This window comes from Tetrao urogallus (assembly GCF_951394365.1).
Source record: "Tetrao urogallus genome assembly, chromosome: 19".
Taxonomy (NCBI): domain Eukaryota; kingdom Metazoa; phylum Chordata; class Aves; order Galliformes; family Phasianidae; genus Tetrao; species Tetrao urogallus.
The window spans coordinates 5,271,955-5,290,895 of NC_136832.1; the positions used below are offsets into that span (position 1 = coordinate 5,271,955).

Here is an 18,941-nt window from a genome sequence, read left to right on the forward strand (position 1 = left end):
GCTGGACCCTTAACACCCAGATACATGTGCGTGCAATGTGTGCACCTCAGTGAATGGGCTGCTTGTTGAAAGTGACCCAGCAAAGAAAAAAAAGCATGCAACTGCACTGTGTATCAGCAAGCTGCACTGTGTGAGCAGCCTACCACAGAGCTGCACAATCCTTCAACCTGCATCTCTTAGAGTTAGATGTGCGAGTACCGGATCTTCACCTCACTGCCACTGTTAGAACTGGAGACAGTCCTATTCTCTCAACGGACAGGAGGGGGCAGTGAAACAGAACCCAGATCCCTGGATCGCTGCTTTTCATCTCCACCCACTTGCAGATGTACCAGCAGCTCCAAGATTTTCCTTAGCACGCAGCACCTTTATACCTCGTTTCTGCTTCACGTGGGCCTACTGCCAGCTGCACTCCTCTCCCCTTCAGCAGCAGAGGAACTAATTTTCCTATACACTGTTCTCACCTTCCCAGATGCAACATTGATGTTCATTAGCACACCCTACTGAGCGGCCTTCTACTCACCAGGATCTCATCCTGCAAAGGGGAACCATAGCAACAGCAGCAGAGCAGAGAGCAGGAGAGGAGCAAAGAGAGGAGAAATTATTACTAGGAAAGCTGGAGCAGGAGAAGTGAGGCTCAAAAATAAAAATAAATCGGAACCTGATGCCAAAACTCATATCCCAGGCAAAAAGAAAAGCAATCCCCATCCCAAAACAAAGCCTGGCAAAAGGAAAAGCCCAAGGATTTCACAGGTTGGTGCAGAGCTCGCCCTCTGTGCTCTGGTTCAGTCAGCTCTCCAGCAAGGTGCACTGCAGAGCATCAGGCTCAGTACAGCAGCACTGAGATCCCACAAAGCAGATGCTGGCCGGTCCAGCCTGACAGCCTGTATGCCAGCAGCACTGAAACAGTACATGTATGTGTGCAGGAAAAGGTGATCAAACATGTTCCAAGATAATGGATATGAGGAGTGAAGGTTTTTTAAAAGGTGACAAAATGAAAGCTTTTGTTTCACTCTCTTTGATGGTATCCCTACAGAACCTCCTAGTCTAGACAGCCTTGTATTTCCCCAGCAAATCTAGGTGTCATTAGCTCCTTTTTAGTTGCACGTGCAATCCCTGCAACTCCTGAAAGAGTAAGTGTACTCCACCCCTCCCTTGTGCTTTCTCCCAGTGAGCAGGTTCTCACACAGCCAGTGCAGCAATGGCTATACATCACCCTCTGTCTCCCAGTGCAGAGGGCTGAAGTATTTCCACTGAAGGTTTCCATAAGAGAGACCATGAACCCTCTTGAAATACCTTTGCAGAAAGTAATGGCCACTGGTGGGAAAGATAACTAGGATTCACAAGTCTGTCTTGGTGCACACCTAGCAGCAATTGGACTGGAAGAGGGAGTTCACCTGATTATTAACTGGCTCACATGTGAATGCATCTACAAGACCCCCAGCATTCTGTACTCCCTGACTCAGCAGAAGAGCTGGCACAGCTAGTGGAGGGGCTGAAAACCCTGGGAGGTATACAACACTGATAGGGATTTCTATCAGAAAATCTAGACCAGACAGCAGGCAGTGAGCTTACTTGGTACTGTACCCCTTCGGACTGTATGAGACTAGATCTTGACCATCAAGCTCCCATTTACCTCTAAGATGTTTTCCCTCTGTTGTTGCTACACACTTGGCTCTTTACAACTGTTCTGAGCCTAAAAATTCTCCTCCAGATGTAAACAGAGCTTGGCAAGTATAAAATAAAAACAAAAAGCCACAACTTAGAGCACTGCTGCATCCAGCCCAGCAATTGTCCACCTGGTAATTCCCAGGTAACAAACATGTCCTTCTTGCAGCAGTGAAGGAGATGGAAACTTGGCCTACCTGGTTGCCAGCTGCCTTCTTCTTGCTCATCTGGCTGCTCCTCTGCTGAGCACTGCAAACAACAGTGGAGACATTCAAAACTCCTCATGCTCTTCTTGATCACCTGCAGTCTGCTCCCACCACACAGCTGTTACAGTGAGTTCATGCCCCTCACCGCAGGCTTCCAAGCCCTAATAACCCAATCCATCTCCACCTGCACACTCAGCCTTGGTCTACTGGTCTTGTCAATCCCACCTGAATCACGTTCGGGCCACTAACCCTCCACAGCTTGACACAAGCTTAATGCCCTAACTCCCCCTTCTACTTCATAAGCATCCCTAATCCTCCTCCCCAGAGACTTGGGATATGGAGTCATTGAAAAGGGAAGCGATACTGAGAGTCAAGCCATTCTTCAGGACCACAGCATCTGCACCAGGACCTCTGCAAACCATTTACTGGAACAGCTACAGGACAGAGCCACAGGAAACACACTAAGAGAAGAGACAACAGGGGAATAGTGCTTACTTGGCAAACCCAATGAAATCCTCATGGTTTGTGTTCATGTAAGCCAGCTCGATGTCTATTAGAAGCATAACCTGCCAAACAGAGGCACAGACAGAGCAAGACATTAGTGACTGATACTGCTAGAAAAGCAGGAGCAGACAGAGCCTTGTGCATAGTTCATCTCATCAGCCCTCTGCTGCCAGCTGCCCCTTGGCTCAGAGCCTCCAACCCACACTGTCCCCCACCCCATGTCCTCTTCCCTCTTCCCCACTCCTGGTCACCCACCTGATCTTTGGTCCTGCCTTCCCTCTCACGGATGTGAGTTGTCACGATCCTCTCCATCTCCTCACGCAGATGAGGGTACTGGCTGAGCTGCAGGAGAGAGAAAACACGTGCACAAGGGAAAGGGAGGTATAAAGGCAGCGGGGGGAACAGCCCCCTGCACGTAGACATGCACACATACACCTGCAATCAGTTTATTTTATTTTTTAAAGGGGAGTTCTGAAAAGCTGGACTTGCAGACAGATTTCCCAAGTTTCTGAAGGTCTGCTGAAGGCAAACTCAATTCCCTCTTGCTTTGGGCCTCAAAGAATTGTCCTCCTCACTCCTACAGCAACTTCTCAGTGAGACCTGCACCAAAGCCACCATTTCTGATGCTCGTCAGACGTGAACACACATCAGTTAGCATTTGTTGATACTTTTCTCATTAAACATTGTTCTGGGTGTTCAACAGCTCATACACAGGTGAATGGCCTGTTGACACAAATAGCTAAATCCTATGGGATGTCTCCTTGGGGAGAGAACTGGATTTCAATGCCCATTTGCTGGGTATTAAGCAAAAGCACTTCTCCATCAGCATCTGCAGGTAGAGACAGAAGGTCTGGCAGGCTGCAGGGGGAGGCTGTGCTCTGCTCTGGGCATCCAGGTGCTGCTCTCTGCCTTTGTTGGGCCAGACTCCATAGCTCAGGTTTATACTCACATCATGCCCATCACATTGTTGCCTTCTACATTATTGAGAAGGGAATTAATTCCTGAGTACACTTTACTGTGTTTAGAGAGAAGTATCCAGAGATCATACATGAGAAATCCTTCACAATGAGCACCCTTAGAGCACCCTTAAGGCACCCAGGTTCCACACAGTACCTACATTTCTACCAACCAACCATGAAGTCTCAAAACCTTTCAGCACCGCTTGCAGTCAAGTGAGTTGCAATAGCTTGGAACTGAATTTGAGAACTAGCTTTAAGACTGCCTATTTTCAAATGTGGAGCTTGTTTTCAACACCAATGACTTTGCAGAGGCAGAAAAAAGTTCAGCAAAAAAAAAAAAAAAAAAGTGAGAGTCAGTGTTCCCCACCACCACTTTGCCTTGGAAGTGCAAACTGAGTGTTCTCCATAGGCTTTATGGTTCAGGCAGCTGGTTGCTTCATAGATACACACAAGCAAAGCTTCCTGTTTCCTTGGGGGAAAAGAGGGTTGGCAAAGGATAAATAGGAAAGTTATGTCAAACAGAAAAAACAGGAAGTTGGAAAATCTCTAAGCAAGTCGCAGCTTTTTTGCTTCAAATGAAAAAAAAAAAAAGTCAAACAAAAGACACATCGACCCTCTCCCTGCCACCCCCACCCCCCACCATTCCAAAGGCAGACAAAGAAAACACATTACGGTTTATTCAGAACCCAGGTCATCCAGCAACATTAATGTGCAAAAGTAAATTGACAGCATTAGTCCCCGTGCAGCAGCAGATTCTAACCCCAAGCATGCATAGGAGAAGCGAGGGCAGGCAAAGAAAAGTGACACGGACAAGCCACAAGATATCACAGCCACCAGGGAACATGCAGTAGGGCATAGAGGGACGAGGAGTTATCAGCAGTATGAACAGCACCCAGAAATGCCATGACTCTGAAAGACAGGAGAGCAGGGACCCTTCAAGGGGTGAAGTCTGTCAGCCTGGGATCACATCACAGTTCAAGCAGGTTTTCAATTCTGTTTCAGCTGGATTTTCCTGTTTGATCAAATACAAGCTCACAGCCCTCTTTGAAAACCATTTTGTCCCAGTATTTCTTAGCTTCTTTCTCTGCACATTCCAGGTCCATGCCGGCACACAAAGATTGACCTTCAGCTGAAGGGATGCTGACTGCAAGACCTTCCCTGCATTTGGGAGATGCTGCAGTGCAGTCTGGCACAGAAGTTCCTGCTTTTGGAACGACACTGGCTAGGATGCTATCCTCCCAAAACTAAGGCTCTGTGTGCTTGTACTGTACCAGCTTTCTGTTGATTTTGGAGCTGCTCTCCATTTAGCCAACTGGAAGAAGCTCAGGATCAGACCGGGCAGAGAATGCCTGTTAATGGCAACCTGTGCTTCAGCCCTCAGCTCTAATCACCTACTGACAATCAGCTGCAAGTCTCTCTTCAGACAGGAAAGCTGTGCTTCCATTGCACACAAGGAACAGATGGGCTTGCCTACATCCTTTGTTAACACTCTCGTATTATTCCATCTATGCAGCTTTATTAACCACACACAAAGATTTCTTCACCATCTGGGGTGAAATGAAATAATAGCGACAGCACACAAACAACACCACACAACAGTTCAGGACAGCAACAAACCAAGGCTACAGGACTGCTCAGCTAATTCAAAAGGTGTTAGCCCAAGCTGCCTTCCTTCCATGAAGCCTTGCAGGGCTTGGTTCAAAGGTTTGGTTTCGACATCTGAAAGGCAGCATCAATCCACACCACAGTGGGCTGAGTGTTACCTTACAATTAGCATCAGTCCTGAAGTAGCCTTTTCCAGATGCCTCCCCTAATAGGGCATGCTCTCATCCAGGTGAAGCAGCTAGGGCTATAACATGCAAGATAAACACTGTGAATCAGTTAATGCCCCTGTGCAGTGACTAGCTTTTGTCTGAAGCCATCAGAACCCACCTGACACTGGTTGCTAACCAGAAGGGTCTATGGCAGTTTCAGAGACCTGGCTTTCTACCCTCTTTCAGAGCAACAAGCAGGCAAGATAAGCCTTCTTACCAGACGTAGACATTTCTATTTAAATATTAAAGCCTTCCTTTTGTGTTTTTTTTTCTTTTCTTCCCAATATTACTATCACTAGATATAGTAATTCAAGCAGTTATTTCTCACAGAGTCACTCATATCTAGCATTTGCCTCTCCAGCCTCTCAGGCTCAATTTTATTACAGCCATTAGCTTCCTACAGCACCCTATCATCACTTTTTGTTTGTTTGTTTGTTTTTGCAGGACATATTTTGGTTGCAACACTTTTGAATGGATCACCCATGGGTCCTCCACCACTTCATGGGTTAAAACCTACAGAGCTCTGGCTGTCAAGCCGCTGACAGTATGACCCAACAACACAGCTGAGATTCAATAGGTGGTGTTCTCATGCTGCTTCTCCCTACACCATCTACAGAGGACATCTTCTGTCAGATAATAGTGCCAAAGAAGTCAAAGCCATCAAATAGAACTCGTAAGAACAGGCTAAAATGGAGCCACTCTGCCTGGCCACAGCTGCTTGGCAACAGCAGCATCTTCACAAAATACAGCAGGCAGAGCTTGGGGCACAGAGATGTCTCCTTAGGGGAGGTGAGCTCCATATTCCTAAGCACAACCAGGCCTCATCAGCTTAGCTCCCACACCGACTGAGCTCATATCACTTATCTTCCCTTCCTTCCCAATTTGAGGCTGTATGGATGACGATTCTGCAAGAACAGAAATGTAATTTTCAAGACTTCAAACAACGAGAGAAACAGCCCTTGCAACTCAGTTTCCCAGAATGTGCTACTGCTGTGCCAGACAGATTTCTGGCCCCTTGCTCATAAATTTAACACAAATTAATTGCCACATCTGTCCTGATTTTCAGGAGGCACGTGGTGCCCCCTCCTGGACAAAGCTGGCCTGGGAGGCAAACCCACTGCTGCCCCAGCCCTATGCAATGTGCACCTGACACCCGTGGCACTTTCCCTTCCAAGTGCCCCCTGAGGCCTCACCTCGTATGCTTTGCAGTGCAAAAGGGAAAGCGTCCACTACCTCAACTGAGCACAGTCCATGGAGCGAGGTACCAGCAGGAGAATGATGTAACAGGAGTCATGCATGGAAGAGCTTTTCCCCCCCAGCTCTTTTGGGTCAGTATTCTGTTTATTCTGTGCATCTCCTGGAGAATAGCTTGTGCTTCAAGCTTGAATTGATTGTTGTTTTGTGCCTAGCACAGCACTCTGTAGGCAAGGTGAGGCCTGCTGATACTCATGCCATGAGGGGACGTAATTTTACTCCCTCTGGCTTCTTTCCCCATCTCCTACATAGAATTTTTAGGGAGGGGGTCCCAGCAAAAACAAGGAAGGAGTTCCTAATATGCAGGGACTGGCACAGTAAAGGGCTTGTTCCACGCTGAGCTGAACACCACTGAGACACAGAGAGGAGAAGGGCACAGTACAGAGGAACCACTGGGTCCCAGCCCACGTCTCAGCCCAAGAGCCCATCACTAATGCCCACTGCTCCTGATCCACTGCTTCGAACCTGCACTGACACCTGCAGCTGGCTGCTCTCCTTCAGAGCATCTTTGCATCCCTTCTCTCTCCCTCGGTTTGCCATCAGTCCTGTGCTGTGCGCAGAGAATCAGCACAAATGTGTGCGGGAAGGGGGTGGGCGTTGACCTTTCTTGGTGTTTTTAGTTTCTTTACCTTTTCGCTACACTTTCTGATGGTGGATGTGAGCTCACTCACTACCATATCCACACACTTCAGACTTGGCTCCTTCAACTTCTGCACCTGCTTTTTCACTATGGCTTCAAAAGCGAGGTCAGGCGTGAAGAGACCCGTTCTGCATGGCAGGGGCAGGGTGGGAGGAAGCAACAAGGAAGAAGAGAGCGAAGCAGAGAAAGAGCAGAGGAGGAAGGAAAGAAGGAAGGAGAAGGGAAAAGAGAGAAAACAAGGCAAAATGAGAAGTGAGATTTTGGTTCACTCCATTAGCTTACTGAACCAGGTGAGCATTGCTATGGGGCCTGTTCACTGCCAAGTATCAGGAGAGTCTACAGGCAAATGGATGTGGCAGAGGGAAGGAGGTGGAAGCAAGTGGGCTGGTGAAATGGTGAGCTGTGAAGAGCAAGATGAACGGATGGCAACCCCCAGGGATCAAATGACCTCTTCCTGAAGAAAAGCTTGTTCAGATTTTAAGATACAGCTGCTTGCCATGATGAGCCACTGACTCTTTCCTACAGGCTCACCATGCTTTTTTTCCCCTCGTCTCAGGCATTTCCCTCTACTTCACACAGTGGTTATCCTTTCCATGTAATTCCAGGCCTACACAGGAGCTAGGCTAAGACTGAAAGGTTTGTCATCTGCATCTTGTGCTGGCAGGAGGACTGAATGGAATGGATATGTCTAGATTCAGATAAAACACTCCATTTACAGAGCATCGTTTGCCTTACTCGCCTTCCTGGCAACAGATAACTCCTCAGTAAGACCAGATGTAGCCAATGCTTAGGAAATACAAACGAGCTACAGGGCCTGCACAGTTGTACAAAGCATGTCCTGCACCAGCCAACCTATGGCATCAGACCCAGTACAGGCCTGCTGAGGTTTATATGGAGGTATTCCATGGCACTGACACTGTATGAAGCGCTCTGTATCCTCAGGGGCTCCACTACGGCAGAGCAGAAAGACCACAAACTGCAGTTACAAAACAACATGTTATCTTAATTTGAGACTATTACTGCATCCAAAGATGTTTCTCCAGCACATCTTTAACACTTTATAGCTTCTACCAGGTGCTCTCTGGGACACAATCTCAGTTACTTTTTTAGCACAGCATAATATAGTTATGAGTGCTTTCAGGGGGATGATGTGCCTTTGATATAGGAATGGAATCCTGCTCTTCCAAAGGTGCAGCTCCTAGTCAAACATGGGGTGCATACAGCTGACAACTCAGAGCTAATTATAAACACCACTCTATTTAAAATCAGTTACGTACCTCTTTGTATCCCTATAGACAACATCTGCAAAACCCCAAGCAACACCACTCTGATAACAGTCTTCAACATGCTATAGGAACAACAGTAATCTGCCTTTTAAGCAGCTAAGAGGTTTAGAGTACACCACAGGACTCAGCTTCGCCCAGCAGCCTCTCGAGCTGTCGGAGCAGCCCATTCAGAGCAAACCCGAGGTACTCCTGGAGCTCTGTTCACACCCTCAGACCTAGCAGCCATTCCTACACGTCCAGCAGCCTGCTAACCCAGCACTGTGTGCACCGCTCTGAAGGCCAGGCTCCCAGGTCCTCACACAAACAAACAAAAACCCACACAACCAAAAAAATATATATATATAATAAATCACTGCCTTCATATACCTAAGTACCACCTGAATGATGATGTTGTTTCCTGAAACAGAAAACTGTAACCATGACTACTAGCACACACAGCAACCAGCACTGCAGTCAGCCAAATTCTTAGCAGTGGGATCGATGCTAAAGTGGAACACTGATCCTCAGCCTTTGCCATTCCCCCTTCACATTCCTGTGGTCTCTTCATCCCCCCCCCCCCCCATCTCCCAGCCTGCTGTACCCACCACCTGATGACCAGAGGAACCTGCTGCTGTCAGAACAGACAGTCCCTTCACTATTAGAATCATCAGTAAAGAAGGAACAAAAATGATGAAGAAAAGTGGGAAATGTATGAAAGGGGGCAAACACAGACAATGAGTGGGAGATTTTGAACAGTAACTGATGGATGAAGAACAATCCAAGACAAGTTTCAGAGGGCACAAAAAGGAGAGCCCTTCTGATCCAGTTAGCAGGCAACTCTGGATACTTGGCAGCCTGAGGGCCTGTGCTTACCTGTCACCAGGCTCTAATGGCAATTTTCTGGGTGCTCCCCACAGTCACACACCCCAAGAAAGAATAGCAGGACAGAAAAAGAAAGCTCCTCCAGCACACTAGAAACCTGAGCAAACTCCCTGCGTCTGCTTTGCTCTTCCAGGCTGTCCCAGGGGCAAAGAGAGTGTCTGCATGCCTGAGCCCTTCTACAGCGGCTCCGGGCCCTAAGGGCTAGGCATCTCTGCAAGTGATGGCAGCTATCACCACTTGGGCACCTCTCCCCTCCCTTGCAGGGACAAGGTAGACACTCCTGCAGTGCCCATTTACCTGCACTTGAACAGCCCGTGGCGATTCCAGTCTCCAGTGCCCATGCTCCCATCCTAACTCGAGTGTCTTTTCACCAGCACCCAGCCCTGGCTGAAGCAGCAAGCCATGGCTGAGAGGAATGGCACATATCTTCCTATCTTGCTGCTTTTCAACCCCAGCCTCAGAAACAAAAGCTTCCGCATCCAGAGGGCAGAATTAAGGCAAGCTCCTTCCCCAAGCTCCAATAAATACCAACATGAATCCCAAATGATGAAGCCTGGAGCTCTCTTGAAGAGCCCAAAGGTGGATTGACTTTCCTAACTTGATCCTTCTCAGCCATGTGCCGCTCTTCCAGAACAGGATATGGACCAAGCCAACCAAAAACCAAGCCAAACACCACAGGAACGCTTCCCCACAACCACTGTAGCCTCTGAAGTTCAGCCCCACACACTCAGCCAGGAGCACTCTGCCCTGATACAAAAGGCTTGTTTGGGATTAACCCTCCTAGTTCTAAGAGAGCAGAGGGAACAAAATTTAAATCCCAGTTTCCAGCTTGGAAAATAAACTCAATCTAAATTTAAGTCAAATGCAGCCCCATAAGAAATATCCATGGCTTAGGAAGGAATCAGGAGTCACATGCTTGGGACTGGAGGCACAGAGGGGACATCTCCAGAATCCCTCTGCTCTGAAGCATTTCAGGAACAAGCTCACTGCCCACGTTTCACAGTGCTTCCCTTTCTGTTTGGCTTGTTGGCTGGATCGTCCCAGGCTGGTACCGCTCAGGTCTAGTCATGCTGAGGAGGTGGTCAGAAACACCGAGTGCCGCTGCAGGCAAATCCCTGCCCCGGTCACAATGCTGTGCCGCAGCCAGAGAGAGGGGTGGAAGGTGCCAGCTCCATGCTGCCTCCAGTTACCTTCTTGGTGCACTGTCTAACGGTATTGATTAACTCCGAAATAACCATGTCCACGCATTTCAGGCAAGGCTCTTTAATCTTCTTCACCTGCTTTTTCACAATGGTCTCAAAGGCCATGTCGGGTGTGAAGAGACCGGTTCTAAACACCCAGGGTAGGGGACAAGACAAGGCAGGAGGGGGGGGAGAAGGGGCAAGGAGAACGTCAGGTTACACACGCATCTCAGACCAGGCACCACCACCACTGAAACCCCGCACAAAGGGCTGGGAGCACCGTACCCCTCCGACCAGTCCTGGAGTCCAGAGAAAACAGGGATGCTTGGCACCTCCACAGAGGAGCATGGAAGGGCAAAATGGATCCCAGCTGGACAGCAGGCACCAGACCCCGGTCACCTTCCCAGGAACAGCAGGACTCAGTGCCTCAGGACTGCACTTTCTGGCAGTTAACCTTCACTGAGGGGGAATGCAACTGTGTTTGCTGACTGCACCCTGGGACTCAATCCCTGGGGCTGCTGGGTCGGGCACCCTAACGCTCCCCTCAGATCTCTAAAGGAGGTGGTGCTCAAGGCCAGCAACTGTTTTGGACATTGGTAAAAATGGAAGCATAATGTGAAAACCAATGTTTAAAACTCAGTGAAGTAGCAGTATGGGCTTGCATCCCTCATTCCTTTCTTATGTCGAAACAAAGAGGGAGAAAACTAGTCACCAAAGCCGTGTTACCTTTTAGGCTTCTGCAATTTTCACATGAAAACAGAAAGCAAGCTACTTCGTCCCTATTCCCAGATTCAAACGACCAGGGTGTCCAAGGAAGTTCTCTCCCTTGTGGCTGACCTACCGTACCTCTGAAGTCTTCAACTCCATTGGGAAGGTCTAGAGGTATTTACAAGACTACGCAGCCAGTGGTCTGCCTAGTGCATGATACGTGCCTGATACCATGGATGTTCTTGATGGCATAGCTGATCTCCCGTCGCAGCTCCTTCTCATCAAACTCCATCTGCACCAAGAGAGTTTTTAATCAGAAACAGGCTGATGTTTGCACAACCCCAGCACACGGAACTTTAAAAAGAGGTCCCACACCAGGATCATGTGACAGGTGAATGTTGGATACAGAGTCCAGCCATAAAGCTAGCATTGCCAAAGCAGACATCCTGGACAAAAATGAACAGATAAGAATAGCTAAGGGCCTGCATTTACAGGTGCCAACCTCCCAGCAGCTCCCAAGGAACTACTTAGAGATAAAGCAATAGGATTGAAGCACTAGATTGCTTTCCAAAACAAACTGTTTTGTCTCCTGAGGCTTAGTGTGAGGTTTTGGCAGCTGCTTTCCAGAAAACACCTCCAAGAGATTTAAAATTCACATACAGAATTGCATCATCTAATACAAGGCAGGCTCTTGTATTACACTAATAAGGAATTTAAATGAAAAAGGAAACAGCAAATGCAGAAGATGGGGGAATATTTTGGCTCTTAATGTTTCCAAACAGACAATAAAAGTTTTTCTCTGTCACTTCTGATCAGGTTGGTATATTTGGCCATCCAGGAAACCTCATTCATAGAATGGGTTGAAAAGGACCTCTAAGATCATTTAGTTTCAACCTCCCTGCCATGGGCAGGGCTGCCAGCCACTAGACCAGGCTGCCCAGAGTACTATGAGAAGGTTCCAACAACAGAAACAACCAGAAGTAAAAATAAGGTGACAACATCAACTACTGAAAGTCAAAAGAGGGGGAAAACAGATGGTGAAACGTAAAAAGTAGCAAGAAAACAGGAAGGAAAAGGGGAAAATTAGCAAGAAAGGAGAGAAAGAGGATCTCGGCACACAGAGAAACAGTACCTTCACCAGCTCAAAGGGAAAACGTTCATGGAAGATGCGGTTAATCCTGGCTCCTCCTGACAGCTCATAGGTATCAATTTGGTCTCCAGAGCCTTCAATGCGTTTCTCAAAGTCCACAGCAAACTGCTGGACCATCCTAAACAAAGACAGAAAGCAGGAAGTAGAAGACACAGCTAGGCAGTCTTTCCCAGGGAGGGACACGCAGTGAAGGCCACTCACTGAAGCAGAGCTTTGGTCTTGCGAGCCGGGTCGTCAGGACGAAAGTTCTTGTACTCCTCCACCTCCTTCTCAATGGAGAGAAGCTGGCTCTGCAGCTTGTTCCGCAGCCCGGGCAGGGTGTCACGGATGTGGTTGGTCAATTGCTGTATGGGAAGAAGGTTTACGATGAAACTGGGAGAAGTTTTCTATGTCGCTATCCCAGAATAAAGGGCACAGAGGGCAGCAGTTCTCAACTGGTGATGGTACCTGGTTCAATACTTTCTGCAGGTAGGGGGTTCCCATACGATCAGCCATGTGTCTGTAGGCTGGGTGGGAGAGAAAGAACTTTCTCTCTGCAGCCAGAGCTGCCTGAATGTCCTTCTTGCCATCAATGTCCTTCTGACTTCTGTTGACTACACCAATGTAACCTGCAGGAATGGGATTAAAGATCAGGCGGTTGTAAGGATGAAAATGCAGGTGGGGCTCAGGCTGAGAAGGAAGCTATCCAGGAAGCAGCACTGCAAATGGGACATTTCAAGGGAAATACATTAGGGACCGAGCAGAAGAGTTTAAAACTGGAACTGCCTCTGTGTGACTCAGGGTCTGGAACTCTGGTATGCAGGACAGAAGTGCCACTACACAACTGAGCATTAGCTTATTGATTACTGTTCCCCCAGTCACAAAGAACACCCTAATTCCATTCAAACTTTTCCTTTCGCATCCTTAGGACAGGTATTTCATTATGGCTATGCACAGCAACCAGCACAGGCCAGTGTGATTTCACATGACACACTACAGTAATCTCATCAAATAAGAGAACTGGGGGGGGAGGGAGTATCCCATTTTTGCAGCTTGCCTGCAATGAAGAAAGTAAAGAGAAGAGCATGGGGTTATGCTTCTGCTAGCACTGCCTATGAAGATACAAATGCCTAAAAGTTACTTTTTCTTAAGTAGGACTCGTGCCTATTCCTCAGCTTCTCAATTCCAGCTTGGAACAAAGATGGCTTAAGAACACATCATGACAGATGTTCCAGGAACACTGAAGAAAAGCAATGAGACAAAGATACCTTCTACAAGAAAAATGAAGGAAGATCATGCACAAAGCGTGAGGAAACGTACCTCTGCGAAGAGGAAGTAATTTATTCTCTAATACATCTCTAGCATCAGTTCCCTCGTCCATAAGATCCAGCTTAGTGATGACTCCAATAGTGCGTTGCCCTTAATAAAAAATAGTAGAATATGAACATACCTGATCAAGTAAATAACTGTGTAATACCTTCCTTTGTTCAGAAAGCTTACAGATTGCCCAGCTTGGCTACTCAAGGGCTCTTGAGCTCAAATGTCACAGTTCCCATAATAGCCAAGAGGTCACAACAGCAGAACAGGTAACAGAGGTCAGTTCTCAGCCATACCCTGTTCAAACACTCGTGTGTTTTACCACAGAGATGGATTTTAGGGAAGATTTTCCTACTTTTCTCCAGGCAGAACACAAATGACCAAAGTGAAGGGAGGGAAGCCCTTAACCTCTTCAAAAACAGGGCTCAAAATAAAGAAATGGGGAATAATACAATTTCTATTAGAGTAGCTACTAACGCTCAAAGCCACCTCTCAGAAGGGCATACGTTGTGAAAATGCCACCTAAGACAATGGACAGGAGACTAAAAATGCTGAGTAATCACAGCCTGGAGAATCAGGCTGCTGGTTAGTAAAGCCACACTAAAACAAGAGATTTACCTTGAGGATCCACCTCCTTCGCAACCTTCAGGGCATCAGAATTGGCCAAATCAGAGTTGGCTGGGGATACTGCCAGGATGAGGCAATTCTCTTTGGTGACAAACTGCATGAGCATATCTCGGATCTGGAACTCGATGTCGGGGGGCTGATCCCCCACCGGGACTTTGGTCATGCCTGGGAGATCCACCAATGTCAGGTTCAGGACTACACACAGGAAGCAGGAGACAGCACAAGTGAGTGTTAAGGTTGGAATGTTCTGGTCTATAAGGAACGTTCATAGCTTCAGTGTATGCTTTTGTTATGCCTATAATGCACTGAAGACAACTCAGAAGCACAAAGTTTTTCAATTCCTTTTTGTTAAAGTTGAGCAAGAACTATTTGCTAACTGTTATTAGTTGTATTGTCAGTGATTCATTTCCCCAAAGAACAGAGAGACTGCAAGTCTTTATAGGAAGGTCCACACTGATGCAATAACGTCTTTTAAGACAGAAGTTTCTGCACAGGCATCAGTTGTCTCTAATAGTTCTGCTTCTAACCAGATACTTCAACTGGCAGGCAAACCCTTCTAGAAACATGGCAGAGACTGGCAGTGCGATGCACCATAGCCCAGGCACGTGGGGATTTAAGTCAAAAACATACATTCACATTCCATTTCATCTTCGTTCTGTATTTACATTACGACAGAACAGCAATCTGCCTCATCTATCCTCTGACTTCAGAGACTGCATTAAGACTCACCATGAGGAGAATAGACTCTGAGGTTGATGGGCACTGGGGAAATCCCTTTGTTGGAGCCAGTAACACGATCCGTTTCAGCCTCAATCTCCAAACGGATCTCCTCAAAGTCTGTGAATTTCTTTCCTTTGCAGTGCAGGAACTCTCCATATTCTGTTGGAACAGAAGCAGAGAGTCAGAAACAGTCACACGAGTGGGAAAAAAAAAAAAAACCTCACAGCCAGAAGTTTAATAAAATGCCCTGGATTAAAAAGAAACACAAGAACAGCTGAAGGGATGAAGTGTGGTAATGAAGGGTCTTTCTCCCTAGATCCTATGTGGTTGACAAAGAAATTACTGCAGCCACAGTTGCAACAACATCTGAGAGAATCTATAAGCCCCAAACCTTCCCAGTCCAGCTCTGGTCTCAGAGTTTGCATCCTCACTCTTGTTCATTCAAAAAATAACCTAAGACTTTATTGATATGAAGCAAGCTTAACACACACCTGCAACTTCCACAGATGGACTGGGAAGTACCTTTGTATTCACAAGAACTTGGAGCAGCTCTGTATTAAAGTAGTGGGAGTAAATAACAGTTGCATGACATGATGAGAACAGACTCAAGGGAGTCTCTAAGTAGAAAAAAACCCTTCTGGCATGGTTTTGAATTGCTTGGTGGGTTTTTTTGGTCTTTGAATACATTAGCCAATTCAAGAACCCTCCATTTCAAGTGAAAAATCCTCACAAGTCAAGTTGCTTCCTTACTGCAGACTAGAGGACTGTAGTAAACAGGTTGGGTCCACCTGACAAGGGAGGAAGAACACCCTGAAACAGTCACTTGCCAGCTCCTCAATGAGATCTCGTGCTTGAAGGCAACAGCAATGAAGGCACTCTGCAAGCAGCAGCCAAAGTAGTGAACAGCCCTCAACTCCAGTACAGAACTCTGCAGGAATTCCTGTTCAGATCCCAGCGTTCTCATACTTGATTTGAAGTGCACTAGAATCATCCCACCCACTTATTTCAGGGGCTATAAGCAAGTTCCTCTAGTTTTTGGGTCAAGAGAGTCACAGCTGCACAGACAAAGGAAAATCATGATGAGTGCATTCATGAAATGCTGCTTAATTCAAACAGAACAACTGAGACGCGCTCTCTTCCTGAACACTTAATGCATCAGATGTCGAGCAGTGCCCCTGATGAAATAAGACCTGTCAGGATTAGGATGGGAAGCCAGCAGCACACCACGGACACACGCTGCATACCTGTGCTGGCGTTCACCAGCTGCAGGACCAGAGGCCGCCTGGTCACGATGCCAGAGCCACGTGGCAGAAAGTCCCTGAAACGAAAGAGGAAATTTAGATGAATGAGCGATCGTTTCCTTCCCTATGCACAGCTCTTCTGTTTCTATGAGCACTCGTGGGTCCCAGCAAGGCACTCCGGCCATGGCTCTCATAGAGCCTAAGGCACAAAAAACCAAGTGCCCTTCCCCAAGGAGGACGGGCCATTCTGAAGAAGCTCACGCTCCCACTCTTTCAGTTCAGGCTCTTTCAGATGAAGTTCCAGGCTAACAGGAAAGACCAATTAATACCGTTATATGTATGCTGGAAAATAATCTCTATGGCATCAGGCTGAGAAACTGAAGCAGAGACTGAAAACTACCATGCCTTCTTTTGATAAAATACAATTACCTCACCCACACTTTGGGGTGTCACAGGACACTGCTGTTACAGCATGCAAACAGTGCATCACCTATTGGAAATAGAACAAATAGCAGTCAAAGGTTTGCTTCCACTCAGGGCTTCTCCCAACTAAGGAAATGCAAGTATTGCCAGGGAGAAGCAGCCTCCTAAATTGACAAGAACCCCGAAAGTTACTGTTCTCCAAGTCATTTCAAAGGAAGGAAGCCTTTTGTTACCCCTTCCCTAATGCTGACTTCACACCCGCAGGCGACAAGCTCTCCTTTGCTTTTTCTTTTTTCAAACCCCCTGGCTTTCAGCAAAGCCAGGCACGCTCACCACATCTGATGACCTTGCCAGTCTGTGGCCTGGTTTCCAAGTACTCAGCTGATTCGTGTGTCTCTTCAGAAGTCACCATGAACGCGATTTATTTGCTTCCCTGCCTACTGGAGAAGCACAGCTTCAGAACGCGCTGCCTGGAGCATGAATGTCACCGCTCTGCCTGCATTGCTTGCACCCTGGCACAGCCCTCCCTCTACTGATGGTGTGACAGTGCATAACTTTGCCAATTCAGTAGTAACTGTAGGAAAAGAAATCCACGCCCCTCAGTGTTCTGCACCATGGCCTTGCCCTGCACAGCCTTAATACTGACAATGGAAATGAAGATGAGGAAGGAGCTTTTGTGTTTTAATACATCAGGCAGTGAGCAGACTTGATTTCAGCCTCTGGTTTCACCACTGATTGCTCATGTAAACCTGCAAGGAAGTAGGAAAGCACGTGCGTTTCCCTCGTCCTCAGCTCTAACCTGAGTACTATAAAAGGACGCAGTCATTTCAAGTGAAAGGAGAGCAAGGAGCATCCTACAACCTCTAATGTTTCAAACATATCTCCTGCAAGTCACTAAGCTTACTGCAAAGTGACCTCTGATAAAACTCTACCACAAACTGTAACCCATTCTCATTATTTCAGACTTCCAGAAACATAAGGAGTTAACTGGGATCTTTCATTTGTTATTCAAATAAATACAGCTCTATTTTTTTCCATTCCAGCGGGATTAACCCTGGAATCTTTGAGGCATTGCATCATTCAGGCAGTTTTCTGCTGTCTCAGCTCCATTCCTATGGATGCCTGTGGTCAATATGTGACAAAGTCCTACTCTTGCATCAGTTCTTTTAGCATAAGAACAAATCCAAGCTGTGCTGATTTATTGTTACTTTACTGTAGGTAAGAAAAAAGCACAGTTATACTACAAATTTGCTTTCTTCTGCACTAAGGCACTACTCTAGCTACTGAGCTCCAGCTTGCAGCATTACATTCCACCTCACTGTAGGAAAAGCACTACTTGCATTTATAAGAATGAGTCCTTTAGGAATTGAGATCCCCCTGATGATGTGCTCCATGTTTTCCCAAAGCTTTCTGCTTTGGTCCCAAACCCGATTTCTCTGTGGTTTTTGTCACAGCTCCAAGCAAAGATGAATGAGAAAACCTCTGCAACATCCAGATCCTGGCATCAGAGGAAACTGAAACCACACACTGCGCCAACCGAGTGGCTTCCAGGCTACTGCAAGGTAAAAAACAACGTCCTCACAAAAGACACAACACTAAAAAATAAAGAGGATTTGAAAAAGTCAGGGTCATTTTTCAGTAAGCTTTCCTCTGAACAGCAGAAGAGATACCAGGAGTTCCTCCAACAGAACAGTGACCATAAAGCCAACGTTTCTGCTTGTTATCAACCCCATCCTTTGAAATACTAATCGACCACGTTTTAACTACGTATTTCCCTTTGTAGAGTCATTCATCCCAGAACTGCACATTGTTTAAGTTCAACCTTTACATAACAATGTTACCAATGGAGTTTTCCATCAGTTTCTCACCATGCAGAATTCCATACTATCCAGTTTTGGAGCCTGGGCTCGCCGACCTGCAGCATTATATCACTGCAGTTATGTTAAAGTCAGTCAGTAGAAATATATACACAGTTATTTCAGGAATAAAGCCACATTGCTCCTCCTCCAGGAAGTCTCTCTTCCCAGTGAAACTCAAGGTTAATTACTCAAACCCGTAACAATCAGCTAAATGAGTTATCTTAGGGCTTACAGTCTGAACGTGTACAGTTTGATCCCTTATATAAGAAAACTGAGGTGTTCTTACCCACAAGCTACTGAGACATACGTACAGTTCAGCTTCCAGGTTTTCCCTATACTTGACTTATAGGAGCTCCAGCCAAAAAGCTTTACAGGCATTCACACCCATCATCCCATCACATCCACATTCTTTCTCATTATTTTATTCCCCATCCTTTCTCTTCACAGTCTCTGGAACAAACCCTTCCATCCTCCTGCTCAGGCTAAGCCTTGCAGATCAGACTCTTAAAAAGCACAGATCCATAAACTCTATGCCTGGTCGGGTGCC

At 46.8% G+C, this 18,941-nt stretch overlaps 1 protein-coding gene across 7 annotated transcripts in view; it reads right to left on the reverse strand.

The window, feature by feature from the left end:
- DNM1 (dynamin 1) overlaps positions 1–18,941 on the reverse strand; it is a gene marked incomplete at both ends in the record, with an annotated part of 58,892 nt that overhangs the window by 22,877 nt on the left and 17,074 nt on the right. For 4 of the 7 annotated variants that reach the window (XM_079544553.1, XM_079544552.1, XM_079544551.1 and 1 more), the window contains 13 exons: positions 521–532; positions 1,863–1,914; positions 2,367–2,437; positions 2,631–2,717; positions 10,380–10,518; positions 11,303–11,370; positions 12,211–12,346; positions 12,430–12,572; positions 12,676–12,836; positions 13,528–13,626; positions 14,143–14,346; positions 14,881–15,030; positions 16,116–16,189. In XM_079544553.1, coding sequence (XP_079400679.1) covers positions 521–532; positions 1,863–1,914; positions 2,367–2,437; positions 2,631–2,717; positions 10,380–10,518; positions 11,303–11,370; positions 12,211–12,346; positions 12,430–12,572; positions 12,676–12,836; positions 13,528–13,626; positions 14,143–14,346; positions 14,881–15,030; positions 16,116–16,189 — 1,396 coding nt within the window. Of the gene's footprint in view, positions 1–520; positions 533–1,862; positions 1,915–2,366; positions 2,438–2,630; positions 2,718–7,031; positions 7,171–10,379; positions 10,519–11,302; positions 11,371–12,210; positions 12,347–12,429; positions 12,573–12,675; positions 12,837–13,527; positions 13,627–14,142; positions 14,347–14,880; positions 15,031–16,115; positions 16,190–18,941 lie in introns of all 7 variants that reach the window. The other 3 variants (XM_079544555.1, XM_079544554.1, XM_079544557.1) reach the window with 2 other exon arrangements.